Source organism: Chionomys nivalis, chromosome 7 (genome assembly GCF_950005125.1).
Source record: "Chionomys nivalis chromosome 7, mChiNiv1.1, whole genome shotgun sequence".
NCBI lineage: Eukaryota > Metazoa > Chordata > Mammalia > Rodentia > Cricetidae > Chionomys > Chionomys nivalis.
The window spans coordinates 11,887,269-11,910,418 of NC_080092.1; the positions used below are offsets into that span (position 1 = coordinate 11,887,269).

General features: G+C 43.0%; 1 protein-coding gene across 1 annotated transcript in view; it reads right to left on the reverse strand.

Annotated features, from left to right (window-relative positions):
* Positions 1-23,150, reverse strand: part of Pdpk1 (3-phosphoinositide dependent protein kinase 1) — a 72,147-nt gene that overhangs the window by 19,393 nt on the left and 29,604 nt on the right. The window contains exons 2-10 of the mRNA XM_057774630.1: positions 18,781-19,050; positions 14,674-14,716; positions 14,295-14,432; positions 9,726-9,870; positions 8,952-9,049; positions 6,098-6,173; positions 3,130-3,198; positions 2,774-2,870; positions 945-1,118 (exon numbers count right to left, since the gene is read on the reverse strand). Coding sequence (XP_057630613.1) covers positions 945-1,118; positions 2,774-2,870; positions 3,130-3,198; positions 6,098-6,173; positions 8,952-9,049; positions 9,726-9,870; positions 14,295-14,432; positions 14,674-14,716; positions 18,781-19,050 — 1,110 coding nt within the window. The remainder of the gene's footprint in view (positions 1-944; positions 1,119-2,773; positions 2,871-3,129; positions 3,199-6,097; positions 6,174-8,951; positions 9,050-9,725; positions 9,871-14,294; positions 14,433-14,673; positions 14,717-18,780; positions 19,051-23,150) is intronic.

Here is a 23,150-nt window from a genome sequence, read left to right on the forward strand (position 1 = left end):
AATCTTCTTGTCTCAGCCTTCTCAATGCTGAGAACACCCAGCCCTTAACCCCCACAAGCCTGGCTGCTTTGGAAGGCTTTTAGGGAAATGTCAGAATTGCTCAGTCAATTGAATAGAACTCCATGAATGACAACTGGTTAGATAAAATAAGTTAAGAAAACAGAAATCAAATGAGAAAAATTGACTTGAATCAATGACTGTTTAAAAAAATTTAAATGTGGAGGTCACAATGGGAGCGAAGTCTGGGTAAGACTAAAATTGTGGAGGCAAACTATAGTTTCTTATTTCTGTCTCTTTTGCTGGTGTTTCTCATTTTTTTTGTATAGAAAGTTTTTAAAAATTGTGTCTGTAGTCAATTATTTGGAGGCAAGCTGCTTTGAAGCCAGTGACAGCAACTGTCCATAAACCCAAGGCGGTGGTACCCCTGAAACAGAGCAGGTACCTATTGCTGAGCATCAGGCTACTGGGACTGGAGTCTACCCACCCACACCACATCCCTGGAAATTCAAATCAGTAGCATTCTGGGTTCTCTTGAAAAAAATAAGAAGTATTCCAGAACATTAATTAATATATATCTCAAAAAGGATCTGAGCCAAAAGTTGTCAATGATGAGCTTCCAGGAAACCCAGTGTCAGGAGGTGAGAAATTAGGGCAAGGCACTGGTCTCTCATCCACAAGTCCAAACCACATCCTGCCTCCTCCCATCCCCATCCCCAAATAGGTAAAAGTTTACCAGCTGAGGAAATAAGAACAGGAATCAGCGCACTCAAGGTGTGTTGGTCCTTTACTCATCAGAGCAAAGCATTCCACCACCACCAGGTCCACAGTATTCACTCACACATCTTAACCAGTAGTCACACAAATCACGGTCCCAAGGAATCATATCCACACAGCATGGCAAGCAGAATTCTCTTTGCCTGTACTCCCCATGGGTGCCAGCTTACGTTGCCATAGCAGTCTTCATCATCTTCTGACATGGCTGGCAAGTAAGCTGTAAGTTTTGGAGGTGTCTGCTGGTGCAGATTCTCCCATGTGATGGACTCAAAGAACGGATGAGCTTTGAGAGGCTCGTACCCTTCCATCTCTTCACAGCCTAAACGCTTTGTGGCATCTAAAACCTTAAATGATAACCAAAACATGTCACTGTCAGGTTTGAAATGTAATTATTTGTTTATTTATTTTGTGCAAGTGTTTTCAAGTTCTGAGACCTTCTGGAAAGAGTAGGGACACTGCGGTCCATACCCAGGCCTGCCCATGCCATTGTGGAAAAAGCCAAGATTGACCAGGACGCTTACCTCAACCCAAGGCTCTGCCCTTTTCTTCCCATGGGTAAAACAAGTCTCAACCTCAAAATAGAGGGCGGCAGCAAGTATCTTTTTAAAGCCTGCAGCTAAAAATGTTATAAGATGATGTGAGCTCTGGTAAGCTAACCACATACTGGGGCAGGCTCTACTCCCAAGACTAGTTGGGTAGCACAAACTGGATTTGAAGAAGAAATTCCAACGCTGGGAAGGTATGGGAGGGTGATAATCGAAGTCACTGGGGAGTGTATATGTTGAAAACACAATGTCTGAAATTCTCAAAGGATAAAAACATTGTTTAAAAAGAGAGACAGACTTGAAAGGCAGCGGCAGGCAGATCTCTGTGAGTTCGAGACCAGCCTCATCTACAGAGTGAGTTCCAGGACTGGCTCCATAGCTACTGAGAAACCCTGTCTCGAAAAACAAAAGAGAAAGAGAGAGAGACAGAGAAAGAAATGTTCACTATTGAAAACAAAAATGCTGTCAGGTGAGTATGGTAGTCCACACCTTTAATCCCAGCACTTGAGAGGCAGAGACAGGCAGATCTCTCTGAGTTAAGGTCAGCCTGGTCTATAAAGCAAGTATGGGGTGTGTGTGGGGGGGGGGTCTTTCAAAAAATAAAAAATGCTAACTAAAAAAAGCGAGGCATTGTAGTGTATAACTATAATCCTGGCACTCAGACTAAGCAAGAAGGCTGTCAAGCATTTTAAGACAACTTGGGCTACACAGAAATACTCTGCCTCAGAGATAAATAAATGTATTCTAATACAAAGAAAAAAATTAACTGAGTGTCTCTAAGAACAAAGAATGAACAATCTGGCTCTCACTGGGTGGAACATCATATCTCTCAAAGGCTGTGGCACAGTCACTCCTATGCCTGCAAGGTTAACTCAAGCCCACTCCCTACTGAGGGCAATGAAGGAAAAGCACCCAGAAGGATGGCTGGGAAGAGGCAACCCGGGGCCTACCTTGATTCCCAAAGAATCAGGAAGGAAGGAGGTCAGGATGAAAAGCTCCAGGGCAGAGATCCTGTTTCTAAACATAAAACGGCACATCTTTCTTGGGTAAACCTGTTTCTCTCTGCCTTGTTACCCAGGTTGATCTTTAAAGTCTTCAGGTAGCTTACACTCTAAAGTTAACATGGGCAGATGTCAATGAAGCAGGATTAACAGCCATCTGCCACTGGGATAATCCAGTCACTCAGTGACAATCACTTAAAATGTGATGTTAATGAACACATGCAAAACAATATAGTAACTTCCTCTCTTATTAAAGTCATTAATTAGGTACTGGGAAAGTGAAAGAGATTATAATGAGATGAAATAAAAATATTTAACTATCTATAGCATTGTCTACCTTAAGCACATTTTTCGAAAGGATACCCATGAGTGCAAAGAAAGTCAGGAGGTAGCAATGATGATTCCTCACGACAGAAGATTCAAAATACTCGACAGAAGATTCAAAATACTTACCAAGAGTTTTTCCACAAGATCTCTTGCCTTAGGAAAGAATTTCTCTGGGAAATCATATTCCAGCTTAATAATCTTCTGAAATATAAGATATTCATTTCTGTGAATTAAAAAAAAATGTTGCTGTTTGAGCAAGAATCAAATCTCTAGTACTAGGAATACTTTTACAGAACAACCCAACATCACCCTCACCTCCCAGGACAGCTCTCACTAAAACCCCCAAGCACCGCATATTTATAAGTTATGGTGGAAGTTTGTCCCCACTGGGTACAACCTTCGTCCAGATCTCCCAGTAGTTGTTGGCAGTGGGGTATGCTGTGATAGGATCAGAAGTCTGAGATGTACAGAATCCCTCTTACCCGGCTCTGAACGGTGGAAGTCCTGCCACAAGCTGATAGATTATACATCCAAGAGCCCAAAGGTCTGAACTTTAAGGTAGGGAAAATACAAAGAAAAAATGGCATTGGTGTAATTTAAATGACAAATAAGGCTCGTTTTACTGTCTCTGTCTATACCACCCTACCTTCAGCTTCCAATGTACTTCTATCCCTTAAGACCAGGTATGTAGGAAGTTTGAATTTGCTTTTCTGGGCATCTTCTATGGTATTATTCTTGGCAGGAACAACTACCAAATGGTTCAGCTCCCCTGAAGATAACTATTACAAGTTAAAAACTTCTACACATGTCCTTGTCTCACTCTGACACCTAGCTTACTATTTTCTATACCTGGTTTTCTTTAGTGCTTTCTCTAGATAAAATAGGGGGAGAGGAAGAAAAAAAAAAAACAAGTAGCAAAGTAGATACAAAGAAGCCAGGGTAAGACCAATCCACCTGGGCCTCTCAGGTCTCCTCTAGAATGTGGGAACTAAAGCAGTAAGGGCTTGGGTAGTTTCTCCTCTGTGAACTATCTTAGCATTCTGTCATTTGCATTTGGCTCTGGAAGCAGCATATCAAGGCTTTCTAAAGTCTCAGATGAGGCAAGTCTTGAAACCCTGAAGCAGGAACTCCAGAGTTCCAGCTCTGTCTGTTTTATCAGAGTGATGAGAGGGTAAACCTGAGGTCAAGGGCCTATACCATCCCCAGGGTATATATAGGCAAATCAGCACCACCCATAGAACATGACAGTTCAATAAAGTAAGAAAAGCCTTGCCTTCTTCTTCAGCAACAATATATATTGAGAAACTGGAAAATAGCACCCATCACTTAACACTGCTGACACTGGCCAGATCATCTTCACATTAAAGTATGCTAAATGATATCCCTGGCCTTCATCCATTATAAGCCAACACACCCTACCCCAAGCTGCGACAGTTAAAAAGTTAAGGGCTGGAGAGATAGCTCAGTGGTTAAGAGTACTTGCTACTCTTACAGAAGACCCAGGTTCAATTCTCGGTACCCGCAATGGTAGCTCACAATTATAATTTCAGTCTTCTCTGGTCTTTTGTAAGCACTGGATACGTATATGATAAACATACATACATAGAGGCAAATATTAATACACACTAAAAAAAAAAACAACAACAACAAAGAGGGGCTGGAGAGATGGCTTGGTGGTTAAAAGCACTGCCTGTCCTTCTGAAGGTCCTGAGTTCAGTTCCCAGCAACCACATGGTGGTTCACAACTACCTGTAATGAGATCTGGCGCCCTCTTCTGGCCTGCAGGCATACATGCAGACAGAATACCAAGAATACTGTCTACATAATAAATAGATTAAAAAAAAGATCTGACCCAGTACAACGTCTGGCCCAAGTTAAGAACTCAAATTCTAATGCAACTGTTTGTCCCTTTGGGCACACCTCTAGATTTTCCAAAGCTGTCAGTGCTACCTAACCAGACTCATGCATTCGTTTACACAGGTGACCCCTTGCAACCTGTTAGAGTAGAATATCTATGTTCAGAACTCACAAAAGGCCAGGCAGCTGGGGCTAAACCAGATACAAAGCAGTCTACCGCAAGATGAGAAGCACCCAGCCATAAGGAACAGACCCTGTCTCCTGAACCTTCTCTCCAAACCTCAAATCGATATCCTAATGTGGCTCCTTAGTCTCCAAGACAGAGCCTTGAAACTGGCATGGCCTCAGGTCATTGACTCCCTCCAGAATGACCCTTCTTTATTTTTAATATCTGATCTTTAGATAAATAGATAGATGACTATATAAATAAATAAATTAGTAGGTGGATCCCTACCCCTTCGAGTCTGGAGAGATGGCTCAGTGGTTAAGAGCACTGATTTCTTCTAAAGGACCCAGGTTCCATTCCCTGAACCTTACATGGTGGTTTACAACCATCCATAACTCCAGTTTCAGCCGGGCGGTGGTGGCACACGCCTTTAATCCCAGCACTTGGGAGGCAGAGGCAGGAGGATCTCTGTGAGTTTGAGGCCAGCCTGGTCTACAAGAGCTAGTTCCAGGACAGGAACCAAAAGCTACGGAGAAACCCTGTCTCGAAGAAAAAAAAAAAAAAAAAAAAAAAAAAAAACCTCCAGTTTCAAGGTATCTGACATCCTCTTCTAGTCTCCAGGGATACCACACATGCCCACGGTACACAGACATACACACAGGAAAAACCCCACACACATTAAAAACAAAAACCAATTAAAAAAAACTGTTCCACTGCCAGTCTCTACATCACTCTACATACTCCAAATTTCTGATATGTATGACTGAGGATTCCAAGAAGATTCAGCTACATCTCTCAAACAACCTCAAAGCTAACCCATGGCTATAAGCCCTGGGCTCGAAATTTCTTCCTTCTGTCTCTCCAGGGCTTCTATCCACCTCCAAAGAACCCACTGCACTACAATAAGCACAGGCCTGCTGTAATCCTGTGGCATGGCAGCCACACTTACCCACTGCACAGCTTTTCTAAATGAAGCTCCCTACACCAAAATCAACAACCAGCAAGGAATTATCAATTATAAAAACAGAATGCATACATAGCAAATGACAAATACATGTTTTAAAAAAGCAGAAGACTAACTTCTTTGAGTGTCACTATGTAGCCCTAGCTTGTTATATAAACTAAGATGGCTTTGAACTCAGAGATCTACCTGCCTCTGACCCTGAGCATTAGGATTAAAGGCATGCACCACCATGCCCAACCATTTTTGTTTGCTTTGAGACAAGGTTTCACCATATATCGCTGACTAATCATGATTCTCCTAATTCATCCTTTGGAATTATAAGGGATGTATCACCATACCAGGCTCATACTTAGCTATTTAAGACCTACTAAAATCTCTCTTTCACATAGTAATTCCTCATGACTAAACCTAGTAGATATCACAGAGAAAAGGGAAGGGCTAAGTTATATTAAAAACAAGTTACCTCTTACACGCCGACTTCTCTGTGAGCAGCTCTGGAGAAACATACTGTGCTGTTCCTACAAATGAGTTGGCCCTGGCTAAGTATGGGAGGAAAAAAAGAAAAGGTCATACTTGAAAATACAATCCTTGGTCCCCAACCACACTGGCTCTCCTGTGTATTCTTCAGAGTGTCAATATCTAACTATAGCAGATGGGAGGTGGCTGTCAGCTCAGCTGGTCACCTGGACTAGACTGAGCAACCAAAGGACCTTACTATATTCTATCCACCTGACACCTCCTACTAACAACCAGCTGTAGGAGGTACTCATCACATTTATCCATCATCTTGCCACTAGAGCAAAGCAATGCAAGGATAGAGGTCCTGTCTGTAGTACTCACTGTTGGGCCTGTGGCATCTAGATACCCATTGAACACACTGCGGGCACAAATAAACAGCTGCAGATCAGAGACCATCTTCTTTTTAGTCACCAGTAGCTTGGGCATTCAAGATAAGTAGAGCAAAAAGACTTAGCTTCCAGCCCAGGGACTGACTACACTCCACTGCTTATAGTCCTGGCCCATGAGACACTCATCTGCAAGCCACAGAGTAGACACCAGATGCTTTGAAGCCACATTAGCGTCCACATCCATTCTCTCCAGGCCCCTGAGGAACATAAGAACTCAGCTTCCATGTGGCGGATACAGCAGGGCTACATTTTTATACTTTTTTGTTTTGTTTTTCGAGACAGGGTTTCTCTGTAGCTTTGGTGCCTGTCCTGGAACTAGCTCTTGTAGACCAGGCTGGCCTCGAACTCAGCGATTCGCCTGTCTTTGCCCCCCAAGTGCTGGTCCAGGGGAACAGAGACATGGATAGGCACGCCATGCAGACTGAGGTTGGATATTTATTTAGTGGGTTATGGAATGGAAGGGGGAGAAGGAGAAGAGCAGAGAGAGAGAGGGGGAGGGAGACAGAGAGAGAGAGAGAGAGAGAGAGAGAGAGAGAGAGAGAGAGAGAGAGAGAAGGGGGGAAGGGGAAAAGTGAGGAGAAGCAGAAGCTGCCTCTTCAAGAGGGAGATGGAAAAGGAAGAGACTCAGGCTGCAAGCAAGAAGATTGGCCTGCCTCAGCAGAGGTGGGGAGTAGGCAGGGCTTATCTCTTAAAGGGACACAACAAACCATTACAGTGGCTATCTGGTGTAACTTTAAAATGGACAATGTTCAAGGCTATAATATAAGGTTATACCAAGTCTATAAAATCAGCATTGTTGGACAGAAGGATAACTACTACTGACTTGGAATGAGTCAGTCAGGTATCAGGTTTAGCAATGACAGAAGGGGCAGCAAGGGCACAATACTATACCACCTAAGGAAGCCTCTTTCCTCAAAGGCAAGGCTTGCTATCCCCAGAAAGTAGTATAGGTATGTCACCAGTACAGAAGGACTGTACAGAGGCAAAGAACATATAAAGTCTGACAAAGAACACGTGTGAGAACAGCACACAGAAGGAAATGCAAGGTTCCAGCTGGCCATCTCCTACAGCACCATGTGAACAAAACTTGTTTCATTGCCTAGACTTTTTTTCAGTCCCAGCTGTTATCCTCCCTGGTTCCCATGTATTGGCTTGCTGTTTGTAGAAACAGGCCATAAGCCTACTACACTATGCTCTTGCATGGTCTTTTCCAAAAGGCGGCCATAGCCATAAAACTACACACTGCAGCCGGGCGGTGGTGGCGCACGCCTTTAATCCCAGCACTCGGGAGGCAGAGACAGGCAGATCTCTGGGAGTTCGAGACCAGCCTGGTCTACAAGAGCTAGTTTCAGGACAGGCACCAAAGCTACAGAGAAACCCTGTCTCGAAAAACCAAAAAAAAAAAAACCTACACACTGCAGAGTGCCTATCAGACTCTTCCTTCCACTAAAACAACTGTGCTCCAAGCCTGTGGCCAACCATATCCCACAATGCCTTCCTTAATGGTCTGTCTCTCACTGAGACCCCAAGCATAGGCAAAAAGGTCACACAGCTCAAAAAAAGTCACATGCATCTCGAAAACAAGGACCCTTTGGAAGGTCATTATTAACCTTCCAGGCAGCTTTCCTTCCCCCAGACAGCATCATAGTCCTCACAGAACATATGACGGATTTGCTATTTCCTGAGTGCACATCACCTCACATATGTTCTTCCTCTTCCCATTGCCCCATCTTGTCTTCTGAACATGTTCTGCCTTGGTTAGATGATATCACCACATCTCACCTTGGATTTCTGGGTTACTGTCTCAACTCAATGCTGTGGCAGAGTCTTTAGGAGTCTAATTGTTATTTTTTATATCTCTAGAGTAGGCACTTTCTATCCAATGAGGATGTTAGTGGCAGAAGCCATCCCACTTTTCTGGCCCAAATGGAGTCTCAGCAGCTCCCACCCCCACGCCCACCCCCAACAGTAAAGGTGTCACAGTATGATCCAAGGCTATGTGCTAACACTAAACAGAACTTGAAATAAATAGGCAAAATTAACCCTTGCTCATATAATTTTCCTAGAATCTTCCTGAGGATGCATGGGCCGTCATAGGCAGCTATATACATCACATGGGAAAACTGAAGGATGGGTGAGAGGAAGACAATGGAGTCCAAGGATGTGCTCTCAAAGTATCACCTGTAGTACTTATAGCTGCCACCAACTCTACCCTTAGTTCACAAGTGACCTGACACATGTTCTATGGAGCAAGAACTAGCCGAGCTATCTTTGGTCCTTATCTACTACTAGATTTCAAACTATGAGACGTCAAAAGGAATCATACAGTGTAACATGTTGCTCAAAGTTGCTCTCGGCATCAAGCCTAAAACAAGGCTCTACTGAAAAAAAAAAATCAAGCAAACATACCTTGTTTGCTCTCTGGGGATAACACTTTTGCTGTTCCAAAATCTGTGATCTGGATGTGCATGTCCTCATTTAACAAAATGTTTTCTGGTTTAAGGTCTCTGTAAAAGTAGAATTTTACCTTTAAGATGAAATGTAGCAGCATTATCATACACTGTACATTTTGATGTACAATAATGGGATGAATCTTTTCCTTTACAGACTAAAAACCAAGAATACAATCCCAAAGTTCATATCAAACAAGAATCAACAGCATAGAATATAGGCATTCCCAAATAATTTTATAACTGTATTACTTTTATCTTCAAGCAGGTGAGTTGTTACAAACATCTTAACACCGCCGCTTCCACGGCCACCCTCTCTGCTTCATCTGCCATTTTTAGTAACATTTTATTGTTTTAGTTCATAAATCACAGTTCTAATTTGCCTTTTTCAAAATGAAGAAATGAAAAATGTGACCAGAATTAAACAGACACAAAAGCTATACAGCTGACAAGATAAAAAGCGCCAGATATCTGGTCTGCAAGTGTCACAGGAGACACCTCGCCCACGTTGAACTGATGACTTAGACACGAGACTCTGAAGTGCAGACTCCTTTCATTTCCAGCCTGTTCTCAGCTTTCTCAAGTGAGCATCACCTGGAAATACCTAAATCATAACTTTTATAAAGCCAGCCAACGCTGACCCCAGAGAGCTGGTGTGGGTTATCTGTGCACCTCAGAGTCACTGTCCCTTATCACTCATTACAGGGACTATACTGTACACACCATCCATTACCTGTGAATGATGCCCTTTCCGTGCAAGTACTCTAAAGCAGACACAATCTCAGCCGTGTAAAAGCGAGTACAGGTTTCATCAAATGAACCGATTTTGCGGATGTATTTAAGTAATTCTCCATTTTTGGCATAACTAAGGCCAAAATCTGAACATTGGCAGTTAAGGAAGAATGGAAAAATACGTTGTTGTTGTTGTTGTTGTTGTTGTTTTCTAAAAATTAACCTTTAAAGCCCCATAAGAACTTTCTTTTCATCAAGTGCAAATTGAAGGTACCTATGCTCCAAGACCAGGTGTCAGGCACAGAATTTCTAAGAAGACAATGACAATCCCTGAAAAAACATGGACAGCACCTCTCAGTCCAGGTGCCCTTCTAGACACATGGTCCTCAAAGGCCTCTGTGGTCCATGAAAGGAAGTCTCTAGATGGCTGTTGGACCAACTGACCATGGCCAAGGCACAGCTTTAAAGTGCAGGAGAACACAGTTCCGAAAACAGCATCCTAACAGAACTGAGTGGCTACACCACGACCCTTGCCTGACCTTGATGCTTCCACTGGCTATGCTAACAATCCTGTGCATAAAAATGACATGCTTTATAACAATTTTAATTTTCCGATTCATTTGATCTATTTGAGAAATACCTGCTGGAGAGATGAGAAATAGTCAGTCTCTCCTTCCCACACACCTCCCGCCCCCATGTTCTGCTTATGATTTTTCTTCAAAGGGGACAGAACACTGACAAGAAACAGTTCCAAATGACTGTTTTCCTCCAAAGCACCAAACATTTGTGCTTCTTACTGGAAATCTCCAGATACCACACCTCCCTGGCAGCCTGGGACACAAGGGTCCGAATGCTGACTAAACTAAGCAGCAGTCTGAATCCAAGTTTGAAGTTCATAAAAGAAGCCAAGGTGAACTTCTTTCTCCGTTCTGGCTTTTGTCTGTCAGGGCATTCCTGTCAACCACCAAGGAGGGAGCCTGAGGCTCTGGAGAAGAAAACAAACCGAGACAGGACTACAACCAAAGCTGGTAGAGATGTTCCCAGCCAGGCCCAGCTCTGACTACCTATGCTTTGTGTCAAGTTGACATAAAACTAGCTAAAACATGGCATCAATCTCCTTTTTGAAGGAGTAGATAGGATGCAGCTGGGCAGGTCTCTGTCAGAGTCATCTGGAAAGAAATTTTCAATTAAGAAACTGCCTTCCTTGGGCTGGAGAGACGGCTCAGAGGTTAAGAGCACTGACTGCTCTTCAGGAGGTCCTGAGTTCAATTCCCAGCAACCACATGGTGGCTCACAACCATCTGTAATGAAATCTGGTGCCCTCTGCTGGCCTGCAGGCATACATGCAGACGTACTGTACACATAATAAATAAAAATAAATCTTTAAAAAAAAAAAAAAAAAAGAAACTGCCTTCCTAAGATTTGCCTGTAGGTAAGACTGTAGTACATTTTCTTAATTAGCGATTGATGTGGATAGGCCCAGCCCACTGTGGGTGGTACCATTCCTGGGAAGGTAATCCTGAGTTGTACAATAAAGCAGACTGAAAAAGTCATGGGAGCAAGCTAGTAAGCAGCACTCCTTTGTGGCCTCTGCAACAGCTCCTGTCTTGAGATCCCTGCCCTAATTTACTGCTCTGACATCCCTCAGTGATAGTCTATGATGTGGAACTCTAAGCTGAAATAAACCCTTTTCTTCCCAAATGAAGCACGATTAATAAAAGCTCAAAGAGAGAAATTGGGGTTCAACCTTAAGACCCAAAAAAGCAAAACAGCCAGCCACTGGCTCTTACCTCAACTTCAGGTGATCCTGCCTCCAAGAATCTCAGAATGAGACTGTACTTGAGAGCTGTCTCCTCCTGTTTTATAATCCTCTCTATTTTGGGATTAAAGGCATTCACCACTACCTCCTGGTTTCTATGGCAGTTAGTGTGGCAACTGGGATTAAAGGTGTGTGTCATTGCTACCTGGCCAATGTGGCTTTTACTTTTCTGATCCTCAGACAAGTTTTATTTATTAAAATACAGGAAAATGCCACTACCACTACTTCCCAAGTTGTTTGTTTTATCACATCAGTAGATAAAACCCTAAAACATGCCATGGAGCCACCAATTCTAGCCTGACATAAGCTGGCAGAAGGGCCTCGCCAGTTAGGAGCCCAGGTATAAGGCCACAGCCATGCGGTAAGGGGAACAGGAAGTAACTTCTCTTTCTGGCTTCATGGTTTTACTCTTTAGTTGATCCTTCACTGGTTCCTGGTTCCTGTTGAGAGGGACACCTATAGGTCTTTGCTCAGGAGGGAAGCAGATGCAAGTTGTCTTAAACATAGCAGGTGCCTGGGATTATTTCTCAGGCTGCTGGTTCTCTGCAAGCACATCCTTCCCCATTCCAGAATGTTCTTTTAGACTTCAACAATTTAGTGGGCATCCTCCACCCCCTTGGCCATAGTCAGTGCTCCAGGGCAGCAAAAACTGTCACAGACTGGGTGAGCCCCTGGGAGGGCAGGTACAACCAAATGCCTAATCAGGAAGCTCAATAGCCCAATGTGTGCAATTTGCAGAGGAGGAACCTGGCCGAGAGATTAAGCAACTGACTCAAGTTCACAAAGCAAATAATGGACAGGACTAGAACCCAGTCTTGTGGTCCTGACTCCATGCTGCAAATGAGACATAATGAAGACAAGCAGGCAGCCTGGTCTGGTGGAAGTTTAAAGATGATGGGGGTAGAAAGAACTATGTCTAAGAACTCTTTGGTCTTCATCTGTGTGTGAAGAGGAAGGTTCCCCCACTGGCTCTGATCAAGCCAGGACTACACCAAGATACGGAAACCTTACTCTTGACCAAGCCTCTGGACTCACTTTCCCAGGCTGCTATAATAAAATCTAATGAAGAACCCTAAGTAGTTCCTGAGTGATCTGTCTGTTTCCAGTCTATAGCAGAAGTGTCCCCAAGTTCTGCTTCATCTCACTTGTCCTGAAGGGGTGTGGGTTCATCCTGAGTCTCTCGAGGGTAACGAAAAGTGAATAGACAAGGACTAGTTCCTCTCCTCCACTTGAAATTATGACTAAATGAAGGACAGTGTCATATCTGGGCATTTCTTCATGCAAAAAGTTTCATTTTTCTTTCTCAATACAATGTATAGTGAGGATTACCAATAAGGGAGAAGCCACTGGATCTCATTCTCATGGGAGGTAGGGGAGTCATTACGACCTTCTAGGTCTTAGACCAAGAACAGTATGTGCCATTAGACAAAGACCTAGAGTTCTTTCCACCTGGACTGATGGCCAGTATCATTTAGAAATCACCAAGACCAAGCAAGGACATTCTGGTCTGGCTTCTAAGCTCTGATCCTACCACTGTAACCCTGATAGATGAAGTCAAGCATGGGTGACTCTATCTTGGCTATCCACAGTGTCTCCTCAAGGGTGCATGTGACTAGATGCTTGGTCTCCAGGTGGTAGGACTGTGAGGTGGGGGAATCTTTAAGAAGCAGGGTTTACAGCATATCTTTGGGGCACTGGGCTCCTGAAACTCACTGGTAATTGGAAATTCTCCAAAAAAGAAGCAAGTCCAATCACACATACTTACTCTGCCTCCTGGCTTGAGATGTGATCCCGCTTCACACAATGGCCACCATCCACTATATTCTTACTACAAAACTAACCGTGTACCATGCAGAGAAACCTTGTCTCAAAATAAATAAATAGATACATAAATAAATAAAATTAAAAAAACAATGAGTACATAAATAAAAAGTAGGAAGAAGAAGAGGAGGAGGGGCTGGAGAGATGGCTCAGTGGTTAAGAGTATTGACTGTTCTTCCAGAGGTCCTGAGTTCAATTCCCAGCAACCACATGGAAATGATTCTAATAGAAATGAGATCTAATGCCCTCTTCTGGCCTGCAGGCAGACACACAGAAAGAACATTGTATACATAATAAATAAATAAATAAATTTTAAAAGAAAAGAAGAAGAGGAATGTGGACAAACAATGCTGAACATACACGCAAGGAGAACTGCTGGAGAGGCAGTTCAAACAGCCCTGAGGAATGGGAGGGGCTGAGCAAGCCCAGGAGACAGAGCTACACAGCACTCTGGGTTCTTGAATTTCTCAAAGGCCCAGTCAAGTTGTCCCTCTGACCAAACTCAAAATGGAAGAGGGTATGGAGAAGCTGGTGCCAACTCTAGGAGCCTGAGAAGACCCAAAATTATTTTTCCTCTTAGGCCCTCACTTTTCAAAAGCAGGAGTCAATAATACCTAACAGACACTGCAGAACATTGGCTAAAGGAATGAGGGGACATTTCTGCATCAATGTTCAGCTACTACGGCTAAAACAGCAATCCATTAGGTACAATATTTATCAATAAACACCAACACTGTGGGAAGGTTTCCCCTTCAGAGATGGCACACTAGTAAGAGCCTCAGCCGTGTGCTGGTACAATCTGTTGCCTCCAAGGATATTAGTCTCCACAGGGATCCATGCTGTGCCCTTTTCTTTCAAGGAACAACCAACATAGTCACTAATCTAAAACACAAGGTGGTTTTCAGACATCACTGACCGTGCAAAGGATACACAACTTTTCGTCGTCCTGAAATGTAAAGTAAAGTTTCACAAAGAATGGGTGATCCAGGCGTGACATCACATCTCTCTCTCTAGTTACGTACGGGACTTTGTTCTCTTTTATAATATGACGTTTCTCCAGAATTTTAACTTAAGAAAGAAGTAAGTTTACTAACATTAGAAAATGTGAAAAATAGTAAATTTATAAAGGTAACTGACATAAACTGTAGTTTTCCCAAAACCACCCACTCAAGCTTTCATGGTCTAGAAGACTAACCTTTGTCATAGGACTCAATCAGCACAGGCCCTACCACTACCCAGGCTGCCATATGTACAAAAGTCGCACTGCCCCTGAATCCCAGACACACAGCTCACTGGAGTTAGTACTTACTAGCATATTCTCTGGAAGTGGCCAGTTCTCGGGCCAGAACAACCTGGTTTGGGGGGGGAAACACAGTGTAATAATGAATGAGTCAGGTAAGTCAATGTCACCCTACACAGGCTGTCTAGTCCATACATACAACTTGAGGTTACATTGGATCCTGCACTAACAAACACATCAGAAAGCCACTGTCTGTGTTAATATTCTAAAAGAAAATAGTAACATGACAGCAAACATTAAGTGGCAAACAGTAATTGTGCCATCATTTTGAAATGTTCATAATCAGCTGCCAGAAGTTCTCATGATATAGTCAAAGTATAAATTTAAGAACCAACAGTGCACACCTATAATCTTAACACTCAGTCAGAAGCCAGAGGTAGGAGGATTCCAAGCTCCAGGCCACCCTGTTACACAGTAAGACCCTGTTTCAACACCCCCTTCACAAACAAAGAGAATTTTATTGATTCCAAATACCACAAGTGGGTACTGAAAATTTCTTTAGAAAAATAACTTCAGGGCTGGAGAGATGGCTCAGAGGTTAAGAGCACTGACTGCTCTTCCAAAGGTCCTGAGTTCAATTCCCCAGCAACCACATGGTGGCTCACAACCATCTGTAATGAGATCTGGTGCCCTCTTCTGGCCTGCAGGCATGGAGGCTGAACACTGTGTACATAATAAATAAATCTTTAAAAAAAAAAAAAAAGAAAAATAACTTCAAGAATATGTCTTGCCAGGTGGTGGCGGCGGCACACACCTTTAATCCCAGTATTTGTAGGGCAGATCTCTGTGAGTCCAAGGCCAATCTGGTCTAAAAAGTAAGCTCCAGGACACCCAGGGATGTTACACACAGAAAACTTGAAAAACAAAAAAGCAAAATAAAAAATAATAATAAAAAAAAAAACAAACAAAATATCTTTTCATCTCAGCAGTGGTGGCACATGACTTTAATCCCAGCAGATTAGGGGTCAGAGGCAGGTGGATCTCTTGAGTTTGAGGCCAGCATGGCCTACAGAGTTCCAGGATAGCCAGGGTTACACAGAGAAACCCTATCTTAAAAAAACAAAACAAAGCCGGGCGGTGGTGGCGCACGCCTTTAATCCCAGCACTCGGGAGGCAGAGGCAGGCAGATCTCTGGGAGTTTGAGGCCAGCCTAGTCTACAAGAGCTAATTCCGGGAGAGGCACCAAAGCTACAGAGAAACCCTGTCTCGAAAAACCAAAAGAAAAAACAAAAAACAAAAACAAAAAAAAACCACAATTCCAGGACAGCCAGAGCTGTTACAGAAAGAAACCCTGTCTTGAGGGAAAAACAAACAAACAAACAAAAGACAGGCTGACAGAATTAGGGAGAATATGACTTTCCAATATAGGTCCTGGTAAAAAGCTGCCTTTGACTTAGGCTTCTCCAAATAATTGCTGTCATATATTTCATTTAATAGCATGAACATAGCTATGGTTCTACTGTGTACCAAGAACTAAAATAGCACAGAACAAACCCTCTTTACAGAATGCTTTCCAAACAGAGCACACCTCTGCCTGTCAGACTCTGCTTCAGGGACAGAAGACCAGCAAACTCTGGGCACACCTGAAGCACCAGACCAAAAGGAGCTGAAAGGCCCAAGGTGTAGCCAGAGCCTATGGAGGAGCAGCTTTGCCAAAGATGCTTTTGCCCCAACATGGCTGATAAACGCAAATTGTTGTGGTTATCAGACACCTGCAATGACAGACCAAGAATCAAAGAGCAAATGAAACATGCCTCAAGAAATCACTGAGCCTGGTGGAAAATAACCATAGCAAAGGTGACAGAACTCTGTAGACACAGTCCCGAAACAGTACTGTGAGATGCCCACAGCCATCAGGAACAAGGCAGGATTCAAAGTATTTAAGTAGAAAGATCTCAAAGAACTTTCTGAAAAAATATGCTGTATATACATGACTCACAGCCACTAGGGTCGGGGGAGCAGGCTGGAGTAGTGTATTCCCCCTTAGGAATGGAGAATACATATATTCACATTCCTTCATGAACACGCACGATTAACTTCCTGTGTAAGAAAAGGAAAGGAGGAGTTGGGAAGTACTTTGGTTTACTGGAATCCATTCTCAGGAGGGGATTATTTGCTTGTTTTGAGGGGACAGGGTTCATTATGTAGCCTTGGCTAGCCTGGAGCTCACTATGTAGCCCAGATTGGCCTTGAACTCATAGAGATCCACCTGTTTTATCTTGCTGAGTGCTGGGATTAAAGGCATGTGCCATCATGCCCAGTTTGTGAGCTGGTTTCTAAACTTAGCATTTCATAAGCAGGTTTCCCGCAGAACAGAGAGAGTCTTCTAAAGAACTGCAAGGGACATGCTGCTCCCTGTCACCAGGAGTGATGTCATTACTATCTTGGATGTGATAGTGTACTTTGGAGCAGGTCTGCTCTCTAGCACCAGCTTCAAGCTCTGCCAAGTGAATATCCTGCTCAATCTGGCTAACCGTATGCCCTTTATTCCTCCCCTGGAAATCTAATTTAAGAGCTCGCTATTTCAGGAATAGAGAGATGAATCAGTGTAACACCTCATTTGAGATCCAGGACTATTGATTTCAAGAGCCAGGAAGGAGCCTCCTGCTGGCAGTGCTTTCCCAGGTACCTCATGGCATAAGTTCAAAATGGCACTGAATAAGAAGGATGACTGTGCCACCCAGGAAGGATGGTGCGAAAAAATATATAAAGGAGTAAACTGAAAAAAGGAAGAACTTCACTAGAATATCATCTGTAGCTGAGTGCAACACCCAGGGATCTCAAAGCAGTTTCCTCTTCCTGTAAGGCGTGGTGCGTTCCAAAGGCACAGAGAACAATCTTCATGATTGAAGGCTTTTTTCATAAGGCCACAATTCTATAAACCAACTTACCACCAGAGCTGTTACTTACAGTGAAAGTAAATTTCAGTTAATTTAAAATGGGATGAGTATAAATAAGCTATATTTTATATTCTTTGTATTTTAGAATCTTTCACAGTTTTATATATATAAAGCTAAGAAAAAAATTCAGCTAGTCTTGGCGACACTCATCTTTAATGTGTGCATTCAGGAGGTAGAGGAGGCAAATCTCTGTAAGTTCAAGGCCAGCTTGAGCTACATATGAAGTTCTGGGCTAGTTAGGGCAAGAAAGTGAGACTCTGTCTCCAAAAAAATAAAGAAGAGAAAACAAAATGCACAGATGGATTCTTCACAAGGTCAGGTATAAAGACAACTGGTTGTTTAGGAACTTCTAAAAGTTAGTCCCTCTGGAACTACCCTGGAGTGCCTATTTCAGACTGGAAATGGAACACAGAAATCTGTTTCATTGGCAGTTGTTTGGAATTGAGAGTGACCTCTTGGCCACTCTGCAGAAATACCCACTTGTCCTGGAGTTAGAAAAAAAAAATCTGTAGGATAACTCTCCAGCAAATACTTAGTGTCATAGTTTAGGTTCTAAAGCAAACACAAACAAACAAACAAACAAACAAAAAAACCCAGACATAAAAAAGGTCACTGAATGCTACCAAAAGTCTCCAAAAAGATACTAATTTTCAACCTAAGAAACTAAAGGCTTCCTAAGGCCCCTCCAGTAAGACCAGAAGACACAGAACATACATGCTCATGCTACATTAACTGTAGTTTTAAAGTAACATGAATCAACAGCTGCTTTTGTTTGTTTTTGAGTAAGGCATTCATTCAATATATTACCAAGAGGCCTTGAAACGTCCAGGTTTAAACTCCTTTGCCTCAGTCTCCTGAGTATGTGGAGAAAAGGTATGGACCAAAACAGAAAAAAGGGAGGGAGGGAGGGAGGGAGGGGAGGGAGGGAGGGAGGGGGGGGAGGGAGAGAGGGAGGGAGGGAGGGAGGGAGGGAGGGAGGGAGGGAGGGAGGGAGGGAGGGAGGGAGGGAGGGAGGGAAACCAGTTTAAGCAAGCTTTCTTCAGGTAGTAAACTCAGGGAGTCCACTCCCTCCAAGACTCTAGTGACATTCACAGAACCCACAAGGGCATGAAACCATCTCCTGGGGAGATCCGTGCCTGCTCAGGTGTTCTCAGTACTCAGCGATCTCAGGATAATCCTCCACTCAATAAGCGCAGCAGCAGAGGCACATACTCACTGTCGAAAAAGAGCCCTCGCCAAGGATTTTCCCAAACTTGAAGTCTTCAGGCCGCTTCTTGCGAGGCTGTGGTGGCAGCTGGGCAGGGTGCTGCTGCAAGGGGTTGGTACTTGGTCGGGCTTCGGCTGTGGTGCCATCCATGGTGGGTCCCTGCCTGGTAACACCACTAGGCATGCCAGGGGCCGAACTGGACTCAGTCTGGGACCTCACCATTGATGGGGATGGGCAGGAACATAACACCACACTGGACTGAATGGGAACAGCATCATACTGCAAACACAGAGGAAAGAGGTGAGAGTCAAGGACGCTCTTGTCCTAAGCAGATAAGCCCAAACACAAGCACTTTATTATGATACTGCTGAAGGCAGGGCAGCACATCTGTCTGACTCTGGGTATACACTGCAGCTGCTTTATCTCCTTCTCCCTTGCTCACATCCTCAGACATAATAGTGTGCATCTGCAATTCTGGAGTATGTTCACTTTATACAGAGACACCCAATGCTGGCAAGATTCATGATAAAGCAAGAATACTCATGATTATGGCTAGTATTACTGTTAAAGAGCTCCTGGAAAGCTTGGCAACTGTTAATAAAATGATGATATAACAATTGTCAATGAGTCAGAAAGTTGAGAGGAAGCACAGTTAAAAATTGAAGCATAAGCAAGGCGTGGTGGTGCAAACCTGTAATCCTAGCATGCAGAAAAATCATGGCTTTTGGGCCAGCCTGGGTTACGTACCAAGACTCTGCACCCAAAAAAAAGAGGTGGGGTAGGGGTGGGAAATAGGTACACTGAGAAAGAAATTAAGTGCTCAGGGCTAAACTTGGAGTAAAAATTGCAAAAACTTTACCTACATCCATAAACACATTCTCTTCAGCTCTGTCCTTAGTATATCCTCATAGTTGTGACTATCCTGACTATAACAGATTGGGAAGATATAGCTCAGTCAGTAAACTACTTGATTTGAAAGCACGGGACCTAAATTCAATCTGCAGAATTAAAACAAACAAGCAAATGTGGACTGGGGATACAGCTCAGTAGTAGGCAGGTGCCTAGCATGCATAAGGTCCTGGATTCAATAACTAGTACCTCCATGCCTTCTGCCCAAAATCAATAAAAATAACAACAGCAGCAACAAAAAAGCCAAACCTGGTAGTCCACCTTTAACCTCAGTGGGAAAGCGGGAAAGCAATTCTAGTGTGCTGTCTAGCCAGCTTAATTGTCAAGTCCCAGACCAGTAAGACACTGTTATTTAAAAAATATAAATAAAAATTAAAAAATAAAAGCTACAAGAAAAGGATAGAGCCAGGCAATGGTGGTTCATGCTTTTAATCCCAGCACTCCAGAGACAGAGGGAGGCAGATCTCTGAGTTTAAGGCCAGCCTGATCCACAGAGTAAGTTCCACAACAGCTAAGGCTACACAGAGAGACCCTGTCTTGAAAAACAAAACAAAGAAGAAGAGGAGGCAAAAATGGTAGATTGCATACTGTTCAAGTACACGCACCACACACTCCACCCAACCATCATAAAATGAATTCAGCATACCCAAGTTACTTGGGCGCTGGTCCTTAACAGTCCTCACTCAAGAACTCTAGGAAACTTATATAACCCAGTGCTTACCTAGCATGTGTGAGGCCCTAGGTTCAATTCCCAGCACTACATAAAAGAAAATTTAAAAGTGCAATTCGATGGAGTTAGGTTCTGAAACCACCTGCCTGTTCTGTAAGACAGCAGCACATGGGGGCTTGACCAAACATGCTCCATTCAAAACTGAAAGCTGTCTGATCAGATAAAATAAGATGAACCTCAGAAAAGGTCATGAGTTCACAATGATACAAACATAGTTTCTTTCTTTCTTTTTTCCATTTTATTTTTTAAAGTCTAACAATATAACTCTATGGGCTAAGTAGACTGAATGGTTGTTAATTTATGTAAACAAGGCAGTATGTCAGTGTATGAGTTAATTAGGACAGACAAGGATGACTACTTTCTAGATAAACAAGGAAGGAAAAGGGAAATACGTAACCATAAAGAAGCCAATGCTCTCCGGGCAGTAGTGGTGCACACCTTTAATCCCAGCACTCTGGAGGCAAAGGCAGGAGGATCTCTTTGGAGTTCAGGGCCAGCCTGGTCTACAGAGCGAGTTCCAGGACAGGCTCCAAAGCTACACTGAAACCCTGTTTCGAGAAAGGAAAAAAAAAGAAGTTATCTTCTGGAAACACAGCAGCCAAGAGCGAGCAAAGCTCAGCTCCCAAAAAGAGCTAAAGGAGACGCTCATCTTGAGATTGCAAAATGCATACCAAACCTAGAAAGAACATCTTGTGACCCAAACATGATGAATACCAAGGTGGAGAAAAGAACAGCAGATGGTAACACGGAAGGGTGTCCTGGCTACCCCCACAGTGTAGTGTGTGAGCCTGGGCTCCTAAGAGCAGCCTCCTCAGAAGGCCTAGGCAGCAGAAGCATACTCCCAAAGGTTCTAGCTAAGCAACCACCATTAGTAACCTTGTACCTGCTCTATGGCAGGAGGAAACAACTTTTTCTTTCAGATGAATCCATCATTGTGCCAGGTAAAGTATAAGATCATGTATTAAAAATATGGAGGTGCTAACCAAACACATTACCAATGAAATCTGACTACCTGACTGCAATAAGGGTCTAAGAATCTCAGCAGGTAATTAAGATTTCACTTTTCTGTGTTTGGAGCAGTGTTCAAAGTTTCAATGAAATTGTCCGCAAATGTAGAGTTTAAAAACTTGAATAAAAAGGAATACAACAATACTAGCCAAGTATTTCCCATACACAAAACCCCTTAGACAAGAGATGTCTTTAGCTTAGTGAGTAAAAGCTAGTACTGTTCAAGCCTGATGACCTGAGTTGAGATTCTGGGAACCCAGGTAAAAGCTAGATGCATACCATTGTGTCTATGATGCATCTGTAATCTCAGCCTTTCTATGGCGAGATGGGAGGCAGACAGGAGAATTCTCCAGAAGCCCTTGGACCCGCTAGCCTGGAGTATGCAGCACAGTAGCAAACAATGAAACTGCCTCAAACAAGGTGAAAAATGGATACTAATACTTGAGGTTGTCCTTTGACCACCTTATGCACACCATGGATGGCACAAACCACCCTCACACATGAACACTTATATACATACATTACATATGCACACAAAAAAATAAATTTTAAAAATCATGAATATAATTACTATTTTCAACTTAGAACTTCAACCTAAGAAAATGAAGTAACATTATTTTAAGAGCAGATTCATAAAATATAGTGGCCAGGGGTATGACTCTTTGGTAACACACTTGCCTAGAATGCATAAGGCCAAACACGACTAGGAAAAAAAATTTAATCTACTATAGCTTTGGATATTTCAGCAAAAGCTGAGATCTGCTGAAAAGTTCAAGACAAAGATGACAGGTAAACCAAGGTATGCACACTTAATGGAACACTATGTAGCCCTTAAACATAGATATAAAAGGTATAAAAATATGGTTATACAACTGGAGGCTGGTTATGGTTATATAAGAACCATTTATACCCTTCTAGAATTTTTTTGGGGGGGAGTGGTTTCAAGACAGGGTTTCTCTGTGTAACAAGTACTGTCTTTACTAGAACTCAGTTTGTAGACCAGGATAGTCTCAAACTCAGAGATCTGCCTGCCTCTGCCTCCCAAGAGCTGGGATTAAAGGCATGTACCATCACTGCCTGGCCCCTTCTGGAATTCTTAGAAAACAAATATTAATTAACTTATAATTAAATGAAATAAAGGCTAGAAGAGTAACTCAATAGTAGAATGCTTGTCTAGCATGTGGATCCCCAATACTGGTGTGTGTGTGTGTGTGTGTGTGTGTGTGTGTGTGTGTGTGTGTGTGTGTGTGTTGAAATATATGTATAAGAGAAGGCAGAACTGGTTGAATAAAATAGAAGACTCTATAGAAGAGAATGATGAGGGTGATAAAACAGGGCGCTGGATTGCAGAATATTACTAACGTCACATTTTAATAGAACAACAAAAACCAAGTTAAATAAATATAACTTGAACCTAACGGCTCCAAGCTTTGTGTTGGTGAAAAAGGAGGCAGGTAGTTTTTCTGTGGTGAAATTCCATGTGCTCAAGAAGCTAGACTTTGCAAGATAAGGTGATACACACTTTAGTCCCAGTTCCCAGGAAGCAGAAATAGGCAGATTTCTGTGATCAGCCTGGTCTATATATAGCAAATCAAGCCCAGCAAAGGCTACAGAGTAAAATTCTGTCTCAAAAAGTCAGTGTGCGAGCCAGGCATGGTGGTGCACACCTTTAGTTCCAGTACTTGGGAGGCAGAGTCAGGCAGATCTGAGTTTGAGGCTAGTCCGGTCTACA